The following is a 24,664-nucleotide window of genomic DNA, read 5'->3' as shown; positions in this document are numbered from 1 at the left end:
TCTCTCACATCTTTTTCAAATCCTCCCTCATTTATGCTAAACGTGACGAAAGAAAAACCTAACACACAAGATGCTTGATGAAATGTCTGGTAAAAACGTTGTCCCCTGGCATCACTTAATTCATCATCTTGTTTCCATTTGTCTGGTTGTTCTCTAAGTGTGTGGTTCTGGAATAGGGGTTACACAATCTTTAAGATATCTAAGTGTGTGGTTGTAGAAATGTGTTACAAAATTTTCAAGATATACAAGTCTGTGGTTGTGGAAAGGGGTTCAAATTTTTTTGGAAAATAATATTTTAACACATTTTTTTGACACTATTTTGACACTGTACATGTGTCAAAATGTGGTTCGTCAATTTCAAATTAAAAAAACAAACTTTGGTTTTTCTCTTTCAAATATACCCCTGTCTTAACTTTTTTAATTTGAAATTGTCCAATCACGTTTTAACACGTCTGCAATGCCAAAATAGTGTCAAAAAAAATGTTAAAATATCATTTTCCAATTTTTTTATGAGTGCTGACATAGGAACATTGTATGAGTTGTTTCAAGAGATGAGGGTGTCAGGGTGAAGCCCATCATTTTCATATCTTGTTTATCACTCAGTCTATTTAATTATCCTTTTTCAAAATTATATCACATATGAGTGTATTCACAATATTAAAAAATTATGTTTGATAATAATTCAGACATTTATCTCATCGAGTACATAATTTTTTAATAATATTATTCATACACATTGTTTATCGTTAAAAATAATGATTAATGCATATATAAAATAAATATATATTTCTTTTAGTTTATTTTATTATATAAAGTTACATCGCCAAGATTTGGAATCTTTAACTAGATTTTTAATTAAGAAAGAGTAATAATGCTATATGATAAAAGTAGATACGAGTTAAATTTTAAGATATTATTAAATAAACAACCCAGTGTGTTTTTTTTTTTAATATTCTAATAATCTATTTTAAAAAAAGCATACTGATAAAAAATGGAAAAGAATTATTAATGATATTAACCATATATAAGTTAAATATACACTACAAATTCATGCAGGTACAATGCAATGTCTCGTAAGCTTAAAAAATTAAAATTAAAGATTAGTTAAACGCAGAGGAATTAATGAGACTAGGTTGTTTCCAAGTATCAAAGTTAGACAAAGAATTATATATTAATCTTTCTCGTTTGACTTTTAGTAAATGGTATCAAAACTTGTTAATAACATACTTATTATTATTATTATTATTATTAATCAATACTAACAAACATGCTTTTGTTTTTTTATTTATTTATTTTGACAGTGTTTATGAATACTCTAATCTTCTATTTTGTTGCTCTAGCTTTTGTCATTGTGTTCGACGTAACGATCACAACCAGCTACCGTAGAATTGTCGCCTTGCAAATTAGTGGTGAAAGGCCCACTGACAAATTTGTCTTTTTCATAAAGCAAAATTAAAATCTATATTTCGTTTTTATTATTTTAATTTAAATTACATGGCAGGAGTTTCTTAACTGTTATATATATTTAACGAAAATGTTTCATAAAAGAAAAGGTTGATTTTTTTTTTTTTACGAAAATATATATTAAAATTATTCTATTGGGTTCATAGACATGAGTCTTTTCTTCCTCCCCCACCATCTACCAAATTTCTGGGTACTTTCTGTCAACTACCAGTTTACTAAGAACTGAGTCAAAGTCTTTTGTGATATATTGCAGCCAACAACCATGATCTTAAATTAGTAAGAAAGCTTCCTAGTTTTTCCATGAAAGTGCATCTTTTACTTTTTTCTTCAAAATAAAAATACTTATTTTAGCTACCCACCATGCTTTTCTAGAGGATAACATACTTTTAGAATAAATAATTTTTTTTTTTGAAAAACACAACAACCCTTGTAAATATAAATTTTGTTTTTTTTAAGATTAACATACTTTAAACTTCATCTCTTAAATAAAAATATATATGTAATTTTTCTACATGATAAAAGAGCGATTCATACGCGAGCTTTTTTTATTATTATTAAAAATAATTAAGTAAATTTTTATCATAAAAAATAATAAATCCATTTTCTAAAATTTAATGAGATTGTTTTCGTGTGCTATATTTTTAAGATAAAAGGTATTTTAAAATTATTTTAAAATAAAATTTAGGTTGTTAAAATTTGTATTATATAAGCATTTAATAAAAAGGTCTTATCTTATCACAGAAGACTACTTTCTTAAACTTATCATTATAAACATTTTACTGCATAGAATATGTGATAATAAATAAAATTGAAGGTAGTTTGATAGTAATTAAAAAATAATATCCAGTATTAATTAAGAGAATGGGCAGCATGATGCAACAGATGATAAAATAAAGGGGCCGAAGAAATTGAAAGGGACACGACATGTGGTGAGATTTAATGTAAAAAGACTGTAACTTTTTAATTTTACCTTGTTGTGTCTATAAAATGTGTAAGGTTAGGTGGCATTGTGTTCATCACTCTCTCTCGGCTACCACTACTGTGGAGTTCACTGCTTCCAAAGTCACAAACAGAGAAAGCCTGTTATCTTTTTCCCATCACGATGACTACAACAACAGCCAATCACACAGTAACCGTATCTGGGTGGGCAGCACATGATACTTCGGGCAAGATTACCCCCTACACCTTCAAAAGAAGGTAATGCTAACGTTTAATTATCAGTGTTTTTCTTCATTCTCTTACATCATCGTTGATGAAGGAAGTTGATTTGACGCAGGGAGAACGGTGTTAACGATGTTACCATAAAGATATTGTACTGTGGAATCTGCCACACGGACCTCCACTATGCTAAAGATGAATGGGGCATCACCAAGTACCCTGTGGTACCTGGGTAAGTAAAAAAAATTGAACTTTCACTGTTAATTGATCACTTAATTCAGTGGCTGAACGAAGGATGCTGATTGTTTGCAGGCACGAAATCATCGGGGTGATAACTAAGACAGGAAGCGATGTGCAGGGGTTCAAGGAAGGAGACAGAGTAGGTGTGGGGTGTATGGCGGCTTCGTGCTTGGATTGTGAACACTGCAAGACAGATCAGGAAAACTACTGTGATAAGATGGTGCTTATATACAACGGAATCTTCTGGGATGGAAGCATCACCTATGGTGGTTACTCCCAGCTCATTGTTGCAGATTACAGGTTCTTGTTGTTTATAAGGAAACTCATTTTTTAATGAATTAGTATCAGTATGTCTATACATAAAACCTTGTTTTCTCTAAATATATGAAGTTCTGATGTGAAGGTATGTGGTACACATTCCGGAGAGCCTACCGATGGATGCGGCGGCTCCTCTACTGTGCGCAGGAATAACAGTGTTCACTCCTTTGAAAGATCACGATTTGGTGGCAACGCCGGGGAAAAAGATTGGGGTGGTGGGTTTGGGAGGGCTGGGACACTTGGCCGTTAAATTTGGGAAGGCATTCGGGCACCATGTTACCGTTATAAGTACTTCTCCTTCCAAAGAAGCTGAAGCGAAGCAACGTTTGGGTGCTGATGATTTCATAATCAGCTCCAACCCTAAACAATTACAGGTTTTTGTTTTTGTTTTTTCTCATCTGCTTCATTTTTCGGCCATGGGAAGTAAGGAAATGACTTAGTTTTTGTGGTGACAGGATGCAAAGAGAAGCCTCGATTTCATACTGGACACTGTTTCTGGAGACCACCCTCTGTTACCCATCTTGGAATTGCTGAAAGTAAGCGGCACCTTATTTCTGGTGGGAGCTCCGGACAAGCCCCTCCAACTGCCGGCTTTCCCGTTGATTTTTGGTAAGTTTAAGATTATGGTCGAAAATCCCACTGATTAAAGATAAATTTTTTATATATATCTCGCTGTATATGTACGTAGAAAGCTGCAAATGCCGATTTGTTCCTTACATTTATTTACAAAAGTATTTTTGTTGTGACAGGAAAGAGAGCCGTAAAAGGTGGCATCATAGGAGGAATAAAAGAGACACAGGAAATGTTGGATCTGTGTGCGAAGTACAACATAACGAGTGACATTGAGGTAATCACACCAGACAAAATCAACGAGGCTATCGATCGTCTTGCGAAGAATGATGTTCGGTACCGTTTCGTGATTGACATTGGTGCTGCCTCCAGCGTGTAGACTTGAATATGTATCTGCTGTTTTTTCCAGAATAAATGGCAGAAACCCAGGTCGTCCCTGTTTTGATGGATTCCATCACTAAATCATTCATTTATGTTGATGCCATTCGGTAGCCTTCATGCTGTATTTTCATTTCATTTATGAATAAGATTTTGAGTTTTAGGTACACCTATATTTAACATGTGTTCATTTCTTTCTTTTTTTATTTACTTTATCTTTTCGTCTCTTTGTTATTTAGTAATTCTATCACATTATAATAATAATAAGATCCAAATAATATAATGAATTTCTATTTTAATAATATTATAATATATTACTTAAGAAATTAAATGTAATATCATTGAAGAGATATTTCTTTTCATAATTTTAATTTTATTGTGATAATATCAACTATGATAATTGTCATTATAAAATAAATATTATTAATAATTATAATCGTGTTACTATAAGAATAATATCATTATTATTTTTAATTTACCATAGTTGATACATAATTAATTTTTAAATTTGCAGAGAGTATTAAGAAATAAATAAATAAATAAATAAGACAGTGTAAAATAAATAAAAGAGTAAGAAGAGAGAGAAAAAAGAGAATTGTAGGCTTAATCTAAACTATTTATTTCCTTTATGCAATTTGGAATAAAGAGAATTAAGTATGTTCTTATGATATTATCATGTATATATATACATATGTTTTTCAAAATATAATTCAATAATAAACGATAACATAAAAAATAATAAAATTTAATATATGTGTATGCACATATAACATGTTAAATAAGATTACATTCTTATATAGAGTCAAAAATTCTTATAATAAGTTTGATGCAGATTAAGGAATGAGTAATGTTTTCAAAGTCCAATTGATGAAAACTGAGTTTGACGAAGCTCGGTTTCAGATTAATGTTCTTAAACTATGTAATTAGTAATAGACTGTACAGGGTTAATATTCAATATTAAGTTTCAATATACCTTTTACTAATTAACGAACCGTTTGATGGAATAGTCGTTATTTTATTCTTTCATGAAGTATTGTTCACGCGTTTTTCTCGTTTCCAAAACTACATTTTGTATGTGTCAATTATAATGGAATGAGTATTATAAATAGAACCTTGTACTCTTAGTAGAAATTGATGTTTGAATTATTAAGTAAGTTTGTTGAAAGAGAAATTACAACATTGTAATCTCTTAGATTCTAGTAAATTCTTTCATGGACGCATATTGAAGTTCACTAGCACGTTTCTTTGTGTGTTTTTTTTTTATTGTTTTTCTTTATTCTTACTTGAAGAGGTTTGGGTTACTTTGACCTAGAAGGAATTCAATAAGAAATTTGAATTTGGCAAATTTGATATATATTAGAGATGGTCTTGTAACAAAAGGTTTAAGTAATAATAAAGAAAAAATGATTTTTTAATATACTTAACTTTTTTACATTCATTGACATTATCTTTTTTATTTTATTTTCTTATTTATTGAAAAAATACAAAATTTTATAATTTTATAACTATTTAACCTTTATATTTTCTGTCAGATAAATGTAATAATATGTCATTATATCATTGTTCATAACAAATAAATAAAAGAAATTCGTACTCAAAGTTAAATAACAGTGAAAATATATATTGCATGAAGGAAAAAAACATTAGAACACTATAAAGGTGTCTAAAAAAAAGAAGGCTGCCTTGACAAATTCTATTCTCCTATTCAAGTGTGGCCAAGTCATCTTATATTAAAATGAAGAATAAAAATTAAATGGATCAAATCATAATCAAAATATATGACACTTAAATTGCTATGTTTTAAATAAAAAAATCATATCCTAATTATAGACTACAACTTTTATTTAACGATAAACATACAATTCAATGAGTCATATCAAAACTAAAATTATAAATTTATTTTTGTAGTCGAATCATGATGCAATCATATATTAATTATTGATTTTTTTTTTATTATTGGTTAAGTATTACTTTGAATTTTATTTTGAAGTCTATCAATCTTATCAATTGATCCAAAAATATATTAATTGATCTTGCCAATCAATTTAAAGAATTGATTTGAGGTACAGGATCACTTATTGACTAATAGAAACCATTTTTCTCTTTTATCCACCTTAGCTTTGAAAACTTCTTTTACTTTTCACTATTTTTGAAACAGTTTACACAAATCTAAATCTCCATATGCTTGTGGAAATTAAGGTGTAATCTCCCACTTCTACTACTAACTTTGGTCCACTCCACTTTCTTCCCTTTATAATATTCAAAAAAGTGTTGTGAATATGTTTGTATTCGAAATATCATATACTAATTAAATAACTCTGTTTTCATTATAATTATTAGTTCCAATATTGTGATGTGTAATATTTTCAAATTTATGTGTAAGGTTGAGATTATTTTTTTTTTAAATAGCATGGTTTCAACTAAATTTTTTTTAATGTTATATTATTTATAGCATTAGAGTTTGGCTGGGAATGAAATTTTAATATTTGTTTTGATACATCATTATAAAACGAACTCAATTCTAACTTACTTTTTCAAATTTTCTAAAAATTAGAATTATGGAATTTCTTTTAAATATTATTTTGATAAATTCTATATAAAATGTTAAATAATTAATATGTATTTTATTATTCATTTTATTTTCTAATTTAAATTTCATTTCAATTATTTAAAAAAATCTAATACATTTAAATAAATACAAACTTACATAATTAAATTAAATAATTAATTTAAATTCTCAATTTTTATCATCATTAAACAATTAAAAATATCATTAATTCAAATAAAAAAATTCGTTACATAAAAAATATTTTTCAAAAATACTAGATTACGATAAAAAAAAATATAATTGTTACATGATACTATATCAACAACACATCAAACCCTATTCAATACATAATTTAATGTGTTACACAATTAATTCAATAAATTTATTAAAACCATTACAATAGTTATCAATAAATCTATAACCATATCTTTTTAAAACAAATTTGATCATCAAATTTTGATTACGAACCATAAATAGTACTATTTAGATAAATATTATACCCAATGAAAAAAGCTTATTGAATACTTTAAAAAAAAATTTACATAACATAAATGTAAAAAATACATAATCTATACTTTAACATATTTGATTTTGTTTTTTTAATTAAAAAATAAAAAGTTTGGCATATTCGACCTCACTAAAATATCTGATTTAGTTTTCATTGAATGGCCCATATAGACAGCAAGGCTTCAAATATCCGCTCTATACATCCATCTTTGAATCACCTAAAACAAATAAAAACAAAACTTTTAGATCAACGTCGTTGTTTCTTCAATTATTTGCATTTACGTGTCTTCTTATTCTTAGATATTTTTATTTCATCACAAAATCAAAAATATCTTCTTCTTTCATAAATCCTAATTCTAAATTAAGGTTTCCTTGCCGTGAACTGCCAAGAAACTTATATTAGAAAGGTTCTATGCATCATACACTCATATCTATTATTTAAATATATTTTTTTTAAATTACTGAGATATATACATATACAAATAGTTTATTTAAAAAATAAATGAAACCATATAGGTTAAACTAATAAAAAAGTAAACTTTATTTAAAAAAAAAAAAACTGAAATGAATATACTTTGATATTTAAGCATTTAATAGTTTTAATTTTAAAATAAAATGACGGTCATGTTACGAGATGAAAATTTAATATTTTAAGGAATATCTATTACCAAATATTCATAAAAGAAAATTTATCAAAATTTTGGAACCAAAAAAATGCCGATTTCAATTTAAATAAAGATTTTATTTTATTTTTTAAATTTTAGGATTATACTATAATTTATTTGTTTGTAATTAAGAAGAACTTTGTTCTTTTACTATTTATAAAAGATAAAATATTTATACTCGATTAAACAAATTCAAATGTTTCTTTTTCCAGAATTAAGAGCTTCTTGTATCAAATCTTCCTTGCAAAAATTTGCCAGTTGCTAACAAGACGTGGGACACAAAGAAAATGAAGAATGTCATTATTTTAGGGAGAATTCAATTAATAAATTTAATTTAGATAACAACCTTTAACAAACCTATAACATTTTCTTCCATTTTTTATTTTAAATATGAATTTTTGAGTTTCCAAAGCTCGGTCTGCAAAAATCCAATTAGATTACAAGAAAAAAAATATACATTATAGATCAAGTTTTTTTTTTTAGTGTTTTTTATATGTTATTTGTAAGCTAATAAAGTTATTTCAATTTTTCAAAAAATAAATAGATTTTTGTATTATTGGTGATGTATTAAAATAATAAAATTAAGCCTAACCTAATCTTATGTAATTGGTATTATCTGAGGCTGAGGTTATTGAGATGAATCTTGAATTATTCATGGCTGGGCTTCATCATAGAAGAATCTTTTACTACCCTCCATCAAAACTGCTACGTAACATGTGCCATCATTACTGTGTCCACGTGGCGAACAGATATACATGAAAATCTAATCATAAGACCCCACGTTAATATCTTGCTTTAGCGCCATCTGTGTTTCATATCTTACACACAAACGCGTTCCTCTCATTTTATCATTATTAATTTATTATTTTCCCACACTTTCACATTAATTGTATTTTTCTAATATAATCACACATTAAAAGTTAATTTTTTTTACACATTATTCATAATTTTGAGAAATTCTTTTTTTTACCATTCATTATCCTTTTTTTACGAAAAAGGACGAATAATTTCTCTTAAAACGTGTTTTATGAGTAATTATTAAGGGTAATGATACATAGACAATATTTTTTGACAACATTTGAACATCAATCATACGTGTCATTGTGTGATTGGTTCAAATGACACAATGATACTATTATGAACCAATCACACAATGACACGTATGATAATATTCAAATGTTGTTAAAAAATATTGTCTAATATCTTTATGCAATTATTAATGTGGTGCGAAAACTTAACAACCATAATTTTGCAAATTTATCCACAATGTCTCTCCAAACCACATAAAGCCTACTTCAATCTATAACCCTAAGCAATAATTATTTGTTTTTCAACCACATCATCCTCCACAAATCAATTAATGTTGGCAATATTTGACCAAGAGACGACATAGAAAGCTGTTGTTGCAAGTAAATACACAAATATCGCCGCATAAAATGTAGCAAAAGTAGTGAGTTTTTTTTTTTTTTAAAAAAAAAAAACACTAATTTCGATCATTTAATGATTGTGGAGATATGGTAATGATTGAATAAGAATTATATATTACATAGAGAAAAATGTAAAAATAAAATAAAGCATATAATAATATAATGATATTAATTATAAAGTAATGCTTAAATGTGATTGTGAGGTAGTTATATACTCTTGTATAAAGGGTGATTATGGGAGGAAGTGTATGTGGGAGAACACACCGTGTGAGGTACACTTACGTGTGACCAAAGTCATTAACCATTTGTGGTACTGCTAACTGCCAACTAGATTTCTTGTCTTCCTCAAGCCACCAATACATACCACCTTTTCTCTCTCTTCCTCTCTCTATATATACTTCTTTTCAATTCACCTTATTACATTTCTAATGCACACAGTATAACACTTCGATCTCTCCTTCTCTCTCTTTCTCTGCCTCATATTGTATACCTGCGACATGGCATGTACCAGGTGGCTTTGTTCTCTACCAAAAACAACAGGTATATATGAGTTTATATGTAATTTCTGATTCAGATATTTATGTATATATATATATAATCACTTTATTTTATCAATTAGATGTTTGCTTTTGATTTGCTCCAATCATTTTATGACCAAGTTGCTGTGTTTTGTGTGCAAATTCATTGAACAGGTAGATCACGGAAAGGATGTGAGGAAGATAGATTGTGTAAGAAGCGAAGCGTAAATGAAGAGTATTTGGAAGCATTCAGAACAAAGTCTTACATTGAAATATGCAACAAAGCACAAGGGGGTCTTGGAAAAACAACCACCAAAATGCTAACTTCCTCTTCATCTTCGCCTTTGTCTTCTTCTTCTTCTTCTTCTTCTTCGGTTCCCTTATGCATGCAGCTTACGGAGTACTTGCTTGAGCCACGGCAAGAGATGATAGCAAACATGACGCAGAGGTTGAATCCGCATCGTCTTCTTGTGGACTACTTCGAAGCCACCTTGGAAGCGTGTCGTTGTTGTGACACGATCCTTGAAGCAATCCATTCAGCAAGACTTGCTTATCGACGAATCACAAGAATGGTTAAGCTTAGAAAAATTGTCCTCGATGCCGATAACGACGACCAAATCCACAAAGATACCATCTACGGAGAGCTTTCTTCATTTGCTTCGCAAAACAACCCTTTCTCTGTTGTTAGCGCCGTGCAGTTCCGTGACATTCACGACAAGTGCGTGGAAGTTCTGGATGGACTGAAAGAGACGCGAAGGAAGATTAGAAGGAGGTTGACAGTGAAGAGGGTGTGCAAGAAGGCTGCTGGAATAGCTCTTGTTGCTTCACATTGTGTGGTTCTTGCTGGTTTGTTAGTGTTTGCTTTTCATAGTGTGGTTGGGGTGGTGGTAGCACCTAGTATTTTGGGTGGTTTGGTGGGTTTGTTGGTGAAGAAGGGTGGTGAAAGGGTAGGGTGCAGTTCTTCTGAGCGGCTATGTGAGGAACTTGATGTGGCTGCAAGAGGGATTTATATTCTGATAAATGATTTGGACACAATGAGTAGGATGGTGAAGAGGTTACAGGACGAGGTGGAGCATAGGAAAGTGGTTGCTGAGGTATGTGCGAGGAATGGGAAATGGGAGATTCTGAAGCAGGTTATGAGAGATTTTCGTGAGCGTGAGTCTAGCTTTCTGGAGCAGTTGGAAGAGCTTGAGGGACATATCTACTTGTGTTTTCTCACCACAAACAGATCCAGGAGGCTTGTGCTGCAAACAATCACAGACAAAAAGTAAAACATTGTCTCTTCTTTCAGTTCCACCTTGTATATAGAAAAAATGTTATATATATAGAGTTAGTAACTTAGTTATGTTCATGTATATGAAGCTTCTGTGGCTGTCACAGAGCAATGGAGGAATTAAGGTTTCTCAAGCAGGATATGTATATATATATATATATTTGGCTCTTCCTTGATCTATTTATGGCAAGGTGCTTTTGATGAGAGCATACTGATATGATTGTACTGGTTTGGTTTTGGTTTGTTCAATTTTCCAGACCATAACATGTGTGTTTTTCGTATTCTTTGTTTTGGTTAAGTTGTCAGTTCATTCATTAGTACTATTGTACATATTGATCGGTTAGTTAAGTGCATATATATTGCGCAGATTATTCTTAGAAATATATATATATATATATATATATATATATATATATATATATATATATATATATATATATATATATATATATGTATGTATGTATGTTTTGTAACATTTTTGGATGAAGTTTTCTTAAAAAAATACTTCAGGGGAAAAATACATGAAAAAAAGTATTTATTTTCATAAATTAAAATGAACTTGAATAATTTTATTTTGGAAAAATAATATGTAAAATCTTGTACATGGTTTTAAGGTTGAACGTTAATGCTTGTTTTCCTTCTCAAATATTCATAACGGATAAACTTGTTTTATCATACTCTTCATCAATAATGATTGACAATTTTTTTTATATTCTAAATCTAATTGCTATAAGTAGCAGAATTATAATTATATATTGAGAGAGAATTATTGAATTTAAATAAATAATTAGAAAATAAGCGACTTAATTGCTTCACTTCCAATTTGGGTGCAGAAATAAGCCAATTTTTACTTTTTAAAATACAAAAATAGACGTACGAGTTTAAGAAAACTATTATAAAATATTTAAAAGATAACTTTTAATAAAAATATATATATATTATACCTTAAAACAAAAGTTTACCTTTTTATTTTAATTTTTTAAAAATTTCGTTTTAAAAAACAACTTCAATATTATTTTAGAAAATAAAAAATAAACTCCTGAAAAAAGTCAGAATTTGAACTATTATCCTTGTAGTATTAGCAGATGACAAACAAAATTCATGGGATCAGTTAGAAAGCCCACAACATCAAAATAAAGACTGAAAATTCAAAGAAATTTTGAATACTTGCTTCGGCCACTAGTCATGGATTACCATAAACATATTTCCTCAGTTTGACATTTATTTCTTCTGCTAGAAAAATGGTGTCAGTACACAAGTAAAAAGACCATTGTAACAGCACAAACTCATTTGATTCAATACGAACTATGAATCATCTAACGAATTTACAATCGAGCCTGATTTGTTGTTGTTCAGCGTTGGTGATGCTGCTCATCTTGATCATGGACTTGACGAAGGCCCTTTCAAATTCCTCTTGAGAATAAGCAAACTTGGAAACCAAAGCTTTAGTGGTGGGGTGAGTTAGCAGAGCTTCATCAGAAGAGAATATGCTCTCTCCTTGAAGGAGCAGCTTGTAATAAGCATTGTCAAACAAGGTTGAACTAGAATCCAACGAGCTTCCTGCATTTTTCACCTTGTTATGAGAGGGGCATATGCTTCTCAGCCTGCTTCCAAATGAAGCCTTCATGGAAGGGTCAATGTCTTGCTTTGGGCTGAATCTATGGATTCTGTTCTGAAAGGATGAACAGTGAGCAAATCCTAGTGTGTGACCTCCTGCACATCACATAACAGAACGTTATCTTATACATGTATCAGAATTTAATGATCATGCAGTTCTCATATATCTTATATCTTTATCAACTTTTTCGTTTCAAAGTACCTGAGAGGGCTACAAGATCCTCCAAGGAAAGGCCTCTTTGAGAGAAGCTTTGCTGTAATTGGGAGATGTTGAATGTAGGAGCTGGCAATTGTCTGGTTTCAGTGGCCATTGATATCCTTCCATCCTTTCTTCCTTTTGGAACATCCCAATTAGGGCCACCGGACTTACAAAGTTTTACATAATCATCCAATCATGAATTAATACATAAATAAATATATGATTAGTGTATATCATTGTTTGATTGAGACACTAACCAGAGTAACAGCATCCCTAGCAGCAAGAGCCAAAATATCAGCACAAGATACCACTCCGGGGCATACTTCTTCAAGTGCTTTCTTAGCATTGTCAATGACATAAAATGCATGCAATGAAATGTTAGGAGGTCCATCCTTTTCTGCTATGGTCTTCCCCTTTGATTCCAGAAGAACAGAGGCATCACAACCCTTAGAAAAAGAGTAAACATCATCACTTTTAGACGTGTGTGTGTATATATATAATGTCAGTGCATGCAAGATATTGAACCAACACGCAAAGGAAGGTTGCTTGCTCCATATGAATACTATTTGAATTTTAGGACAAGCAAAAGGTTGCATACCCTTATGAAGCAATCGTGAAAATGCATCCGAAGGAGAGCTGCTGGAACAGTTTTGTCATTCATGGTTGCTTTGTGAACAGAAGCAGCTACAATGGAGTCCACATGAGGGCACGTATTTTCATAGTAATTTACATTTAGTGCTCTCACAAGAGAAGCCAAGTGCATGGTAGTTATGAGCATCATCACTGTAGCAATACCTGCCATATTTCAAACCATAAACTATAATTCAAAAACTTTGTAAATGACTTGTGAGGAACATAACGAGAATAACTGTGGTATTTATAGGGAGTGGTGCTGACACGGGAACCTTGGAGTTGTTAATGATATGTGGTTGTTAAGCATATTTGGTGATCTAAGACCCTGTTAGTGGAGCAGTGTTTTCAACCACCTTCTCTTGAATAATCAAAGTTGCATTTGGTAGTACTGTTGCTGCTTTAAAAAGCCAACGTTATTACAAAAGCAGTCCCAATATATTTTGACTCAAATTTTTGCTAGCTACCTCTTCCCCTTTGAGTTTTTTCTTCTTAGTTTCACACGTTCATCGTAGTAACGTAATTTTCCATTAGTATGTCTAATAATTTATCAAGAATTTGATTTAATGGCTATTTTGATACAAGTCAACAGTGAACATTCCATGGTAAAAGAGTGTATAGTTCTACTGCATAAATTGTCCCTACATTACATAAGGGGTAAACTTACCATTTCGAGCTGAGGTTATTATAACGAATCATTTTCAATTGTTATGGCAGAGACGTACCATATGTACATATATTCTTGGAAGTAATTTCAATCTGTAAATTGAGTTTGAAAACTTATAGAAATTTGAATGAAGGTACAGTAATAGTGCAGAAAGAGAAGGGTTGGTTGATATTTTGGAGTGAAATATTGGTTGTGAAAGTGATGATAAGGTCTAAAAGAATAAAGTAAACATGTGTCACTGTCGAGATTGAGTTTGTGTGAGACATCAGTTGCTATGGTTCCAGCTAATGTCTTGTGTCTCACTTTTATTTACTCATGTCATGTGCATTTGCATGTGCTTTAATCAAACAAAAAGCACCTAGATTCTCTGCTAGCTGTTGAAGACTTCTGCTGAGTCCTATTGGCTGAGATTTACGCAGTTGAGGGTTTTAATAACATTTTCATCTCTGTAGAAACAAAACTTAGGAGGTTTTTCTTACACTCTTGTTATTAGAAGTGGTCATTGAACCAAAATGGCATGATTAAATCAAACCAATTCAAACAAGAAACTTCAGTCATGTTCGGATAATTTATTCAAACCTTTAAAATTCAATCATCGTTTTAGGCTTCATATTTTACCAATTCAAGATTAACATTTAAATTCATATCTACCCTGTTCACGTTTTATAATCAGGTTGCGTTGAAATTAAAAACTTAATCTAAGAATACTTCAATCCTAATCAACTAAAATTAATCTATTGAAAAAAAAATAAAAATCAGAAGCCCTACTTGCAATATTTTTAGTGGTTTGAAAAAGCTTGATGAAATAAACACACAACAGTGACAACATTACATGGAAAAATTGAGGGAACTGATATTTTCCCAAACTCCCGCAACACAAGCTTCCACTTGAAGTGTAGTATTCATATTAGAACAATTTATTTATGGTATAAATTTAAACCTGAAAGATGCTTATTTGATTTCTACAAGCTTTAGCTTCCTATTGCTAACAATTTATTAAGGCATGTATATATTGTGCCTTCATTATGGGATTGGAGTTGATGGGTTGAGTCCCCCAAATAATGAAAACCAGATGAGAGGAGTGGCGGGCTGCTCCATTAAAATAAAAAGCACGCCTCAGCCGTTGAGTTTTTCCTGAGCTTAGAACTGAACTGGGCTGGAGAAAGTTTGGCCAAAACTCCAACTTGATGGAACTATATTTTGGAAAACTCTGGTTTCTCCATCAGTGGTTGTGACCCTGAAGGACAAAGATTGACCATTCAAATATGCATTGGATTGCCAATTAGAACCCCAGTTTCTTGACATTGCCATCCACTCAGTTTTCGATCCTTTAATGGACACAGATTGGATGGATCCAGCCCCACCCACATTGCTGATCAACACAAGCTCAAAGTAGTCCCTTCCATTCACACTGAACCTAACCCCTCCGTGCTTTTTGCATGGAACCCTGCACCAATCATATCAATGTCACAAAGTAATTCAAAAGACGTTTTTGACAAATATTAATGTAGTTATTTTTGTTTTGCAGTGACCACAATGAAATTAGACCAAATTCTTCGAGTCCATAAAAGTCGAGAAGTTATACACTTTAATATGATCATATTTTTTTAATCGATGAGAGCGTATCAGACGTCTCCACTGTCAAGATTGAGAGATTAAATATTTATGAATAATCAAACAATAACAAATGGCCTAATAAGCTAGATAAACTATGATGTTATCTTAAAAATTTATTATGTTTGATTAATACAACCTTAAAAATCTGATTTTGAGGATAAGGATTACTTTTCACAACTTGGGTGTCCATAATAATCTATATTAATGGAACAAATTCTAACCTTTGGAATAAGACAGGCACGATTCCTCCTCTGTAAATACCAATCTTTTCCCATGCAGGTTGGGCCATGTCAAAATGCTTGAGGGGTGGGTTGCACCAGCCTCCATTATTGTTAGGAAGAGCAAAATTGGGAGGGCAAAAATTTGTGGCGGTTATGGTGACAGATCTTCCTTTGATGCACCATCTTGAGTCTGCTTTGTAATCACATATGATTTTGTAGCACTGGCCACAGGAAGCTCCGTCATTGAATAAGGCAGTGCTTAAAGCTGCAGTTCTAGTTCCATAACCAGTTGCATACAGATTCCCATACCCACAAGCTCCCCCTGCAGTCATACACAATTTATGTGTGAAATTTTGAATGTTAGTTTGAAGAGTAAGGTACAAAACAGAATCTAGTATTAAAATGTTTGGTTACAGTTGCTTACCCATAGTGCCTGAAGCATCACTACCCCCATAAAAAGTAGCATGGGCATTGGTCCATCCAGAAGGTGAGAAGGCAAAGGTAGTGATTGTGAAGCTGCATAATCCAATGAGGCTACCCAAAAGAAACATAACTTGGCCCATTTTTTTTTTAGCTTGCTGAATGCCCAAGATCCCAAGTGAGATGATGAGGTTGAAGGATATGATATGAGAGTAGAAATTGTATTTGCAATTATTGCCATTTCCAAGTACAAAAACTGTGTTTAAATAAGGGTCTAGAATAGCTTAGGCAACGATGCCACATGTGAGGTTCTGCAAGATAAGAGAACTCAAGAAACAATTTTTATTGTTTATCAGATTAAATCTATCTGTGCAAGTCTGAATACCATTCAATCATTCCCACGTTCTCTTTCAGTATTCCTCTTATACATCCCTTCTAACCCACTCACACGCACATGTCCACATAAGAGCCGTGAATGTTTCAAAACCCACAGAACCATAATTATTTAACTTTAGCTCCTCACAGATCCCAATGTCTAGTTCTTTCGTCTCACATGGATCTCATGGTTTGTAACTCCAGTTGTGGATAAAAAGACAGAATGGTTTTATCAAATGGAACAAACGGTGCAGATCATAACTTACAGCCTCACATGGAAATGATGACGGTGTCGTCTTTTGTGAGCTACATCCACATGTCCCATTTTGCCTATACAGATTGTCAGTCCCCTGTTATCCAGTTGTACATTAGACACTGAATTTTTCTCATTTTTTAAGTGGAGTGTTCATAAATTATAAGTTTGATCACACGGTCCATGCTACGCCATAATAGCACCGTCAAGCAGATTGCCGAATGCCTAGGAATCCAGCCAAAGGCAAAGTTTTTTGCATTATTATATTTCTTCCCTTGTCACCAATACAATTATCTTTTGATAGGCTCCTAGAAAAACAAAATAAATCAAGTGATATGGGCTTCTTCAATTCTACATCCAACTCAAATAACAAAAGAAGGCAGGGTGTAATTTATCTGAGAATCACCTCAGTTATCACGGATGGTCTTTGCTACAATACAATGCTCTCAGCATCAGCAACAAGATTAGCAGCTCTCAGCATCAGCAACAGGATTAGCAGAGTTCAACCTCAACTTTTTAGCTACATGAGCTAGCGATATGTGTGAATATGATATGCTGATGTTGTGTAAACAAGTCCTGATGACATTATGGCGCAGCCGAACAATCAAATTATGAGTTCGATCTCCATTGAAAGTTGTACCGAACTTCTCCGTAACATTCTTAAACAGCCTGAAATTTCAGTAACTGATGAAAAGTGAAATGCATATTGCAAGAAGCCGAAATGGTATATGCTTAAGCATATGAAATGTTACAATGACTGTATTAAGGTAAAACAAATATAAATTCAGCATTGGGATATTATCACGGACATCCGTCTTCATTCAAAAGTTCATTGCATTTTTTCATGATAGGCAGTTGAATTGTTGATTACAGTTTATTCAAAAGTTTCTGTGGTTCTAGGTCATTTTGATGTAGAAACCAAAGTTGAAATCTAAGACTTAATTTTTGTTTAATTGGGCCCCTCCCATCAACAAAGATGACCCAGCCAAGCTGCCAAAAAGTTTCCCCATGTCAGCTGTAAATTTTCTTTATTGTCCATGATACTTTTCGCATACATAAACTATTCTTTCTTTTCAATAAAATCAAATTAAAAGTAGTATATAACAATGGTTTGCAATTTTTCTGTGTCAATTTCAGTTAAACAAAGCATAAGTATATAATTTTTCTTGTTTATAATAGTCAAACATTTCTCCATAGCAGAGTGGCAGAGCAAAGGGAACCCATACTGTTTAAAGTAGTGTAGTCTTTTCCACCAGCAGCTGTCATGACCAAAATTGCAGCTTTTCATGTGCTATAGCAGCATTGTTGTGACGGGATTAAAAAACCATTCTCACTGGATAAGTAGAACTGGGTAAGTAGACATGACATACCTATAAAACATAGTAGAAAACAAACCTCCAATAAGAACCAAACTCACCCTCTAATAAAAGTACAGTCTAGACGCAATAACGTTGACAGTTCTTCTATTCAAGCTCTTCAGCCGAACAATGCTAGTTGAAGGGAAGGGCTTTTGCCTTTCAGTGTGAGATGAGAGAGCCAGCAGCTGAAAATAACACAGCACAACATAACATCACATTTTCCCAGATCTTTAATTTCCACGTCTTCACTCATCTTCCTCACCCACAATCCATCAGTGTCTCTCAATCTGTAAACCCTAACAGAGGGAAGAAGAAGAAGAAGAAGAACTGAAGAGCACCATAAATAGATTCCATGAAGGAAGCAGCTTCCATCACAAATTATTACCTCTTCATCTAAAGTTGAAAGCACCAAACTTTTCTCTTTACACTTCTATTTTAGAAAAGAAAATTAATACAAGTTTAATCTCCATAACACAATGTCCAGATGGTTTTTTTGTGTTGGTAAAATGTAGAAAAACACCATAACATTGCAAAATAAAATAAAAAATACAATTATTTAATGATGAAGATAATTTTGGGAATATTTGAATCCATTCGAAGTTGAGCTTGGACAAAAAGAAACTACCAAACAGCATATTATTTTTCTCTTTTCAGTCCATATGTTATCAATCTTACTAATTCATATGGCAATTAGAGTTATTACAAAGAACTTATTTTGATCAAATAAATAATTTTATAGGTAAATTAAATATAATTAATTTTTTCAAACAATTCAATTTATGCATATCATTCTGAAAGTCTTTTGAGAACATTTGGAATTCAATTTATTAAATTGGTGCGGAATAACCTTATGAATCTTTGTTATATAAGATGGTAAGTGGTTTATTTAATTTTAGTGAATATTCTTTGTAATTATCATAATATATTTAATAATGATGGTAACATGTTTAATAAATATAACAATATAATTCTTTTGTTATTATAAGAAACATTTAATTATCTATTAACCTTTATATCACACAACATTGAACATTTTTAATTAAACTTAGATTTAAATTATATTTGCAAGTTGAATAATTCAGCGTGATCATATAATCATGGTAATGGATCATCTATTACTGTAAGGATGCAGTAAATTTATGAGGATCATTGATAGGTAACCAGTAATCTCTTTTGATTAACGTTGACCTTGTCTGATCAGATATACAACTTAGGATATTAAATGCTCAGGTACGGTGCAATAAATCTGCTCCTGAATTCAAAACAAAAGTAGTAGATAATTAGAGCTACATCTAGAACACATTTCAAAATTTGGTTACCACAAATACTGCAGTGGACAAAAATTAAAGTTTGGACCAAGTATAATATGAATTTTATTAGGAATTACAGAATTGATATTAATAGAATATTAACCAAGTCTTTCATCATCCCTGCTCATGAAATAAAAATACCAAACTAAGAAAATCGTCCAGGTAAATCAAAACACAACCCTGGAGCATTATATTTTTTAAATGACAAATGCAAAAATATATCAGAGAAGGAAAAGGCATGAATTTAAACACTTCTCTAGAAAATAAAAATTAAAGAATGAGATTCAGGGCCAAAACAGAAGTACAACTGACCAAGGTCTAAAACAAAGGGTGCCTTATGTGGCAGCAGTCTCAAAACTAAACGTCTACATAAAACTGTAAGAAGAAAATGCCCTACAGTTCTTCGGGCCCCAGAGAAAAAGAAGGGGAGAAATGAAGAAAATTGAACAAATAAAAGAAAACATAAAATTAGACATGGCTTTGGCTTTGCTTCCCTAATCAAGTCAACTGCACTGCACTAATGCCAGCCAACTAGTTGCCTCAGGCAGCTGCTTGGATTGGTCCATTTGATCTAAAGCCACGACCCCTTCCACGATATCCACCCCTGCCGCGGCCTCGACCTACAACAAAATTTAATTATAATTGTTAAATAAAATTAAATGCACCTTATTAGTTAACTTAATACCCTTTAGATTAATTGTCAGAATATCAGTCACAAATACACCTTTGATTAATCATAACAAAAATTATTGCCACATAGAGAGCATCTCAATACAAGATGATAGAATATTTCCCCTTCCCAATCAGCTCTGCAAAGCCTATATCAAAACAGAACATATCTCCCAGTCTTTAAGTGTCCCCTTGAATGAAGGAGTATAATGATGGAAATGAAGTAAAACATGATGGTTAAAGCAATATATATGAAACTGCACGAATGTCCAGACAGTAAATGAAGAGCCAGAAGACACAAGTTCAATCACTTCCAAAATATCAAGTAAAATAGAAAATTTATCCTAATACTGTCAGACAGCCCATACATCCATCAACACTTATACAACCAATTCAGACACTTCCAGAATATCAACAGCAAAATTTGATTGCCAAACAACTAGTCAATGACCCAAAAGTAACACAAATAAATAAACGTAAAATAGGAATTAATTACCACGGCCTTGAGGTACATCTTGGTTGTATCCTCCATCTTGCTGCACATCAAATTGAGGCCCATTGTACCCTCCCCTTCCACGACCACGAAAACCACGTCCTCTTCCTCTACCCCTGCCCCTGACACTTCCCCTATTACGATCCCATCCACCGTCCTCGTAATCAGCTGAAATAAAACCATTCCCTGAAATAAAATTCAGCATCCATATAAGAAAACAGAATAACCACCTCAACTTTTTCCTTACTGTTCAGATGGCCTACAAACAAAAATATTTTTTTAATTGTCGAAAAGATGTTTTGCTAATTCTAATCATGTTAAAAGGGACTACGGACACATTTAAGTGGTTTCCTATTAAAAGAAATCAAGCAGCTGTCAAATTAAAAAGCTAAATGTATTCACATGTCTGAATAGCACAAGGAAAAACTTTCTCAGACGCGATCATCCATATCAATCAAAATAGAAAATTTATCCTAATCACAACAAACACAGTCCATAGGAATAAGCAATCACACACATACCTCTGCCTCTTCCCCTTCCTCGACCACCACGACCTCGAACACGGCCATTAGGTGAACCATCTGTAGATTAGACAAGTTAAAACAGTTGTAAACTATTAACTAGGGGAAGCAACTTACATGTACCCACCTCCTTCATAATCAAAATCTGTAGCAGCCTTCACCTGATCAGCTGGTAATGGAGGCTGATACCTAGGAGAACACAACAAATTATAGATTTCCTTAAATTCACAAAATTCAAAAATACTAATAACAATAATAATAGTAGTAGTAATAATATGACTTGCTTCTCTATTTTGATATCTAAAATCTTGAATCCTGCTAAAGAAGTACATGTGTCAGTATACTCTAATTTCTTATCCCCAAACAAAAGTTTCTTTTATTTTCCCTACTTGAGTTTACCTTTTACAATTAACATTTGGTATAATCATCATATCATTAATGATCTTCGTGTCATTATCAAATGTGAAACAATATCAAATGCATACCTGTTATGAGAGATGAAATTATAAGGCCTGTTGTTTGAACTTATTTTGAAGAATAAGCGGTTTTTTAATTAACAGATGTTTCAATAAAAAGTAAATAAAAACTGAAAAGGAAACAAAAATAGTTTTGGAGCTTTTTTTTATCCTCAATACTTATGAAAAAAATTTCAATAAAAGATGTATCACAGAATCACTAAGCAAAGGAAGCACTTACTGAGGGAACTAAAAATCATTAAGATCACATGATTGATATTCTCAAACAAAGCCTATAATTGTTCTTCCTTCTAACATTTTAATACCAATATCTCTACATGTCTAGAATTTCGCAACATAAATTTAATAATGAAAATCATTTGGGTAAAGTAATCGAACCTCACACTTTCACTGAAATTCTAATTTGTGCACTTCGCTTCAATATTCCTTCCAATCCAAACTAAACTTTCTCCAACATATCAGACTTCACAGGATTCACAGTACTAATTCACTATAATAGTTAATAGGTATAGGTAATCTAAATACATATAAGAGGACTTATTTCCGTGTACAGAGGTAGGGGTTTGAACTTATTTTCAAAGCTGAAACTCTCTTCATACTACATAACTGAAATAAAACTAGGAACCCTAACTCTGAGTCAGAGTATAATATTGGTGATGACATCAGTATAAAGGACAGAAAGTCAACTTACCCCACAGAAGATGTATCAAGTTCATTCTTTGAGAGGGTTATTGTTATCATTGAGACATGCCTCGTTGTCTCCAAACTTCAAGACCAACAATGTTAAAAATTATGGTAAGAACCAGCATCCACCTGATTTGAATGTTTAACACTTGATCCATTTAGAATTAAAATATTATTAGTCAGAGACTCTTACGGGAGGAGGCCTTCTTCTAGAGGCTCCCAAGTATCAGTGATATCAGTGGATCCAATTGCTGTATTCTGGTGGAGGCCCACAATTCTCCTCTGCATTAACACCAAGCAATATACATAGAATGAAATCCTCATTAAATAAAACAAAATACCAAAAAAGTGGTCAGCTCAGCTGCCAATGGTAGCCAACAGACCTTGATCAACTCCACGATAGTAACTGTTTTGTTGATAGCTCTCCCCATTGCTTTGAAAACAATTTCATTAGAACCTTTCTCCTGTGAAAACACGTAGGCAAGTTAAGATGAGCTTACAGAATTTGAACAGAAGAAAGATTTAACACACGAACTGAAGAGCTCAACCTAAGTTCTTTGACAATTATGAGGGAAATCTTCATGACTTAACTTCACTGAACTTTTACTTTACTCAGTTTATGATTCATAATATCCACTTTTTCAGCCACCAGAGAATGCTACCAGACACAATAAAAGGGAACACAGACTACCCCTTGATTGGGAGATTCGCTATTAAAAGAACAGTGGCACTGAACCCCACCACTCACACACTTCCAATACAAACATTTAAAAAATGGAAGAGAAGGGAGAAATTAGAGAGGAATTGTCACCTCACACCACAAACTTTAAATTAAATTCTGATAATCAAAACCTTACATTAATCATAGATATACTCATCATAGTAAATTTATTACACACTTTGTATTCTTTAGTTTAAAATAAATAAAAAAAGTACTCAAAATATAAAAAAATTACAAGCTAGTAGGGTAATATAGACCACCCACCACACACTGCTAATCCATTTCCATTCCCTCCAAATTTAGAATCATAAAATTGCAACAGAAACAAATGCAAACAGAGGTATAAACAAACAACCAAATAAAAAGAGGTCAGGTTCATTGTTATGAACATATTCAAGACTTCAGTGCAGAAGCATGATAATTACCACAACATTCTTATAGACAGTCCATCAGAGTTTCCAAGTTTCATCAGTCCGTGTAAAATCTCATCCTAATTTTAATCTAGGCTTTAAAAATGTTACCTGAAGCAAGCTCATGGCGTAAGTAATGTAGTTCCTCATTCTTCCCTGACTAGTAATTCGGATCTCGTTTTCATCGATTGGAGTTTCAGCTCTCGGCTTCTCCACCTTCTGGTACCGATCCATCTACACCACCGAACAAATAACACCAAACACGCCAGATAATCACCAACAATATCGTACATGCATAAAAACAATCAAAAAGAAAAAAAACAGCGCAAAACCACTGAAGTAAGAAAAATAATAATCAATGAAAAGGAAGAATCGAGGAAGAATTGATCCGCGAGTTACCACTATATCTAAGGATAGAGTTTCCTTTGCGAACGAACACGAAGCCCTCTTCTACGGCTTGTATTTTCTATTGCGCCCTAACCTTGTTGCTGCGATGTGTTCCACTTTATATACCTCCTAACACCCGACACATTCTCTCTCCAAACTACCCTAACCAACTCACTCTTTTTCCGACTCTTCTCCAAAACCCCTGCCCAAACCTCTATTTAATGGGCCTCCCGGCCCATTCCCAATGGATCATAATAACAGATCTTTCTCTCATTCCGCGTAATCTTTCAAGACTGCACAACCTTGTACAAAGGTATGTCTTTTAATTAATGTGTTTTGTTGAATAATAGAACTTCTGTTTTAAATTTAGAAATCCATGCAACTATCTTTTGATAAATATTTTATTCCTTAAAAAAAACTAAGAAAAAACAATTCCAAAAACAAATTATTTGAAGTTATGATGAAGATTTAATATACATTATATTTTATCTGATCGTAGTTGGTTCCAATCTGGTTCAAATAAGCATGATTATTATTATTCTATGAATTTTATTGTTTAACTGGAACTTA

General features: G+C 32.1%; 5 protein-coding genes across 8 annotated transcripts; 2 read left to right on the top strand and 3 right to left on the bottom strand.

The window, feature by feature from the left end:
• The first annotated feature begins 2,468 nt into the window (after positions 1 to 2,468).
• Positions 2,469 to 4,303, top strand: LOC106762982 (probable cinnamyl alcohol dehydrogenase 6). The gene is made up of 6 exons (XM_014647126.2): positions 2,469 to 2,661; positions 2,741 to 2,854; positions 2,935 to 3,162; positions 3,266 to 3,554; positions 3,636 to 3,789; positions 3,930 to 4,303. The coding sequence occupies exons 1-6, from the start codon at positions 2,567 to 2,569 to the stop codon at positions 4,127 to 4,129; spliced, it is 1,080 nt and encodes a 359-aa protein (XP_014502612.1). The 5' UTR covers positions 2,469 to 2,566; the 3' UTR covers positions 4,130 to 4,303.
• Positions 4,304 to 9,480: 5,177 nt separating this feature from the next.
• Positions 9,481 to 11,269, top strand: LOC106764430 (UPF0496 protein At1g20180). The gene is made up of 2 exons (XM_014648714.2): positions 9,481 to 9,815; positions 9,968 to 11,269. The coding sequence occupies exons 1-2, from the start codon at positions 9,773 to 9,775 to the stop codon at positions 11,062 to 11,064; spliced, it is 1,140 nt and encodes a 379-aa protein (XP_014504200.1). The 5' UTR covers positions 9,481 to 9,772; the 3' UTR covers positions 11,065 to 11,269.
• A 791-nt stretch (positions 11,270 to 12,060) lies between these two features.
• On the bottom strand, positions 12,061 to 19,072 carry LOC106764437 (peroxidase 64). Of its 4 annotated transcripts, none has more exons than XM_022782605.1 (7): positions 18,483 to 19,072; positions 18,292 to 18,398; positions 17,472 to 17,749; positions 13,481 to 13,677; positions 13,140 to 13,328; positions 12,886 to 13,048; positions 12,061 to 12,779 (listed from the first exon to the last, which is right to left on the bottom strand). In XM_022782605.1, exons 4-7 carry the CDS (start codon positions 13,661 to 13,663, stop codon positions 12,379 to 12,381), a joined length of 936 nt encoding a protein of 311 aa, XP_022638326.1. In that variant the 5' UTR covers positions 13,664 to 13,677; positions 17,472 to 17,749; positions 18,292 to 18,398; positions 18,483 to 19,072; the 3' UTR covers positions 12,061 to 12,378. The 4 variants fall into 4 exon arrangements, with proteins under 4 accessions (XP_022638326.1, XP_022638327.1, XP_022638328.1 ...); XM_022782606.1 differs by having other exon boundaries at positions 17,472 to 17,734; XM_022782607.1 differs by lacking the exons at positions 17,472 to 17,749; positions 18,292 to 18,398; positions 18,483 to 19,072 and adding an exon at positions 13,788 to 14,835.
• Positions 15,013 to 16,686, bottom strand: LOC106764716 (expansin-A11). The gene is made up of 3 exons (XM_014649065.2): positions 16,442 to 16,686; positions 16,018 to 16,339; positions 15,013 to 15,626 (listed from the first exon to the last, which is right to left on the bottom strand). Exons 1-3 carry the CDS (start codon positions 16,578 to 16,580, stop codon positions 15,320 to 15,322), a joined length of 768 nt encoding a protein of 255 aa, XP_014504551.1. The 5' UTR covers positions 16,581 to 16,686; the 3' UTR covers positions 15,013 to 15,319.
• A 918-nt stretch (positions 19,073 to 19,990) lies between the features above and the next one.
• On the bottom strand, positions 19,991 to 24,261 carry LOC106764717 (ribonuclease P protein subunit p25-like protein). Its single transcript, XM_014649066.2, has 9 exons — positions 24,107 to 24,261; positions 23,819 to 23,941; positions 22,960 to 23,040; positions 22,770 to 22,858; positions 22,584 to 22,658; positions 21,544 to 21,605; positions 21,417 to 21,476; positions 20,899 to 21,081; positions 19,991 to 20,353 (listed from the first exon to the last, which is right to left on the bottom strand). Exons 2-9 carry the CDS (start codon positions 23,939 to 23,941, stop codon positions 20,274 to 20,276), a joined length of 753 nt encoding a protein of 250 aa, XP_014504552.1. The 5' UTR covers positions 24,107 to 24,261; the 3' UTR covers positions 19,991 to 20,273.
• Positions 24,262 to 24,664: the final 403 nt, after the last annotated feature.

The sequence above is a fragment of the Vigna radiata genome, chromosome 6 (genome assembly GCF_000741045.1).
Source record: "Vigna radiata var. radiata cultivar VC1973A chromosome 6, Vradiata_ver6, whole genome shotgun sequence".
Lineage (NCBI taxonomy): Eukaryota > Viridiplantae > Streptophyta > Magnoliopsida > Fabales > Fabaceae > Vigna > Vigna radiata.
This window is presented reverse-complemented; position numbering and strand designations above follow the sequence as displayed.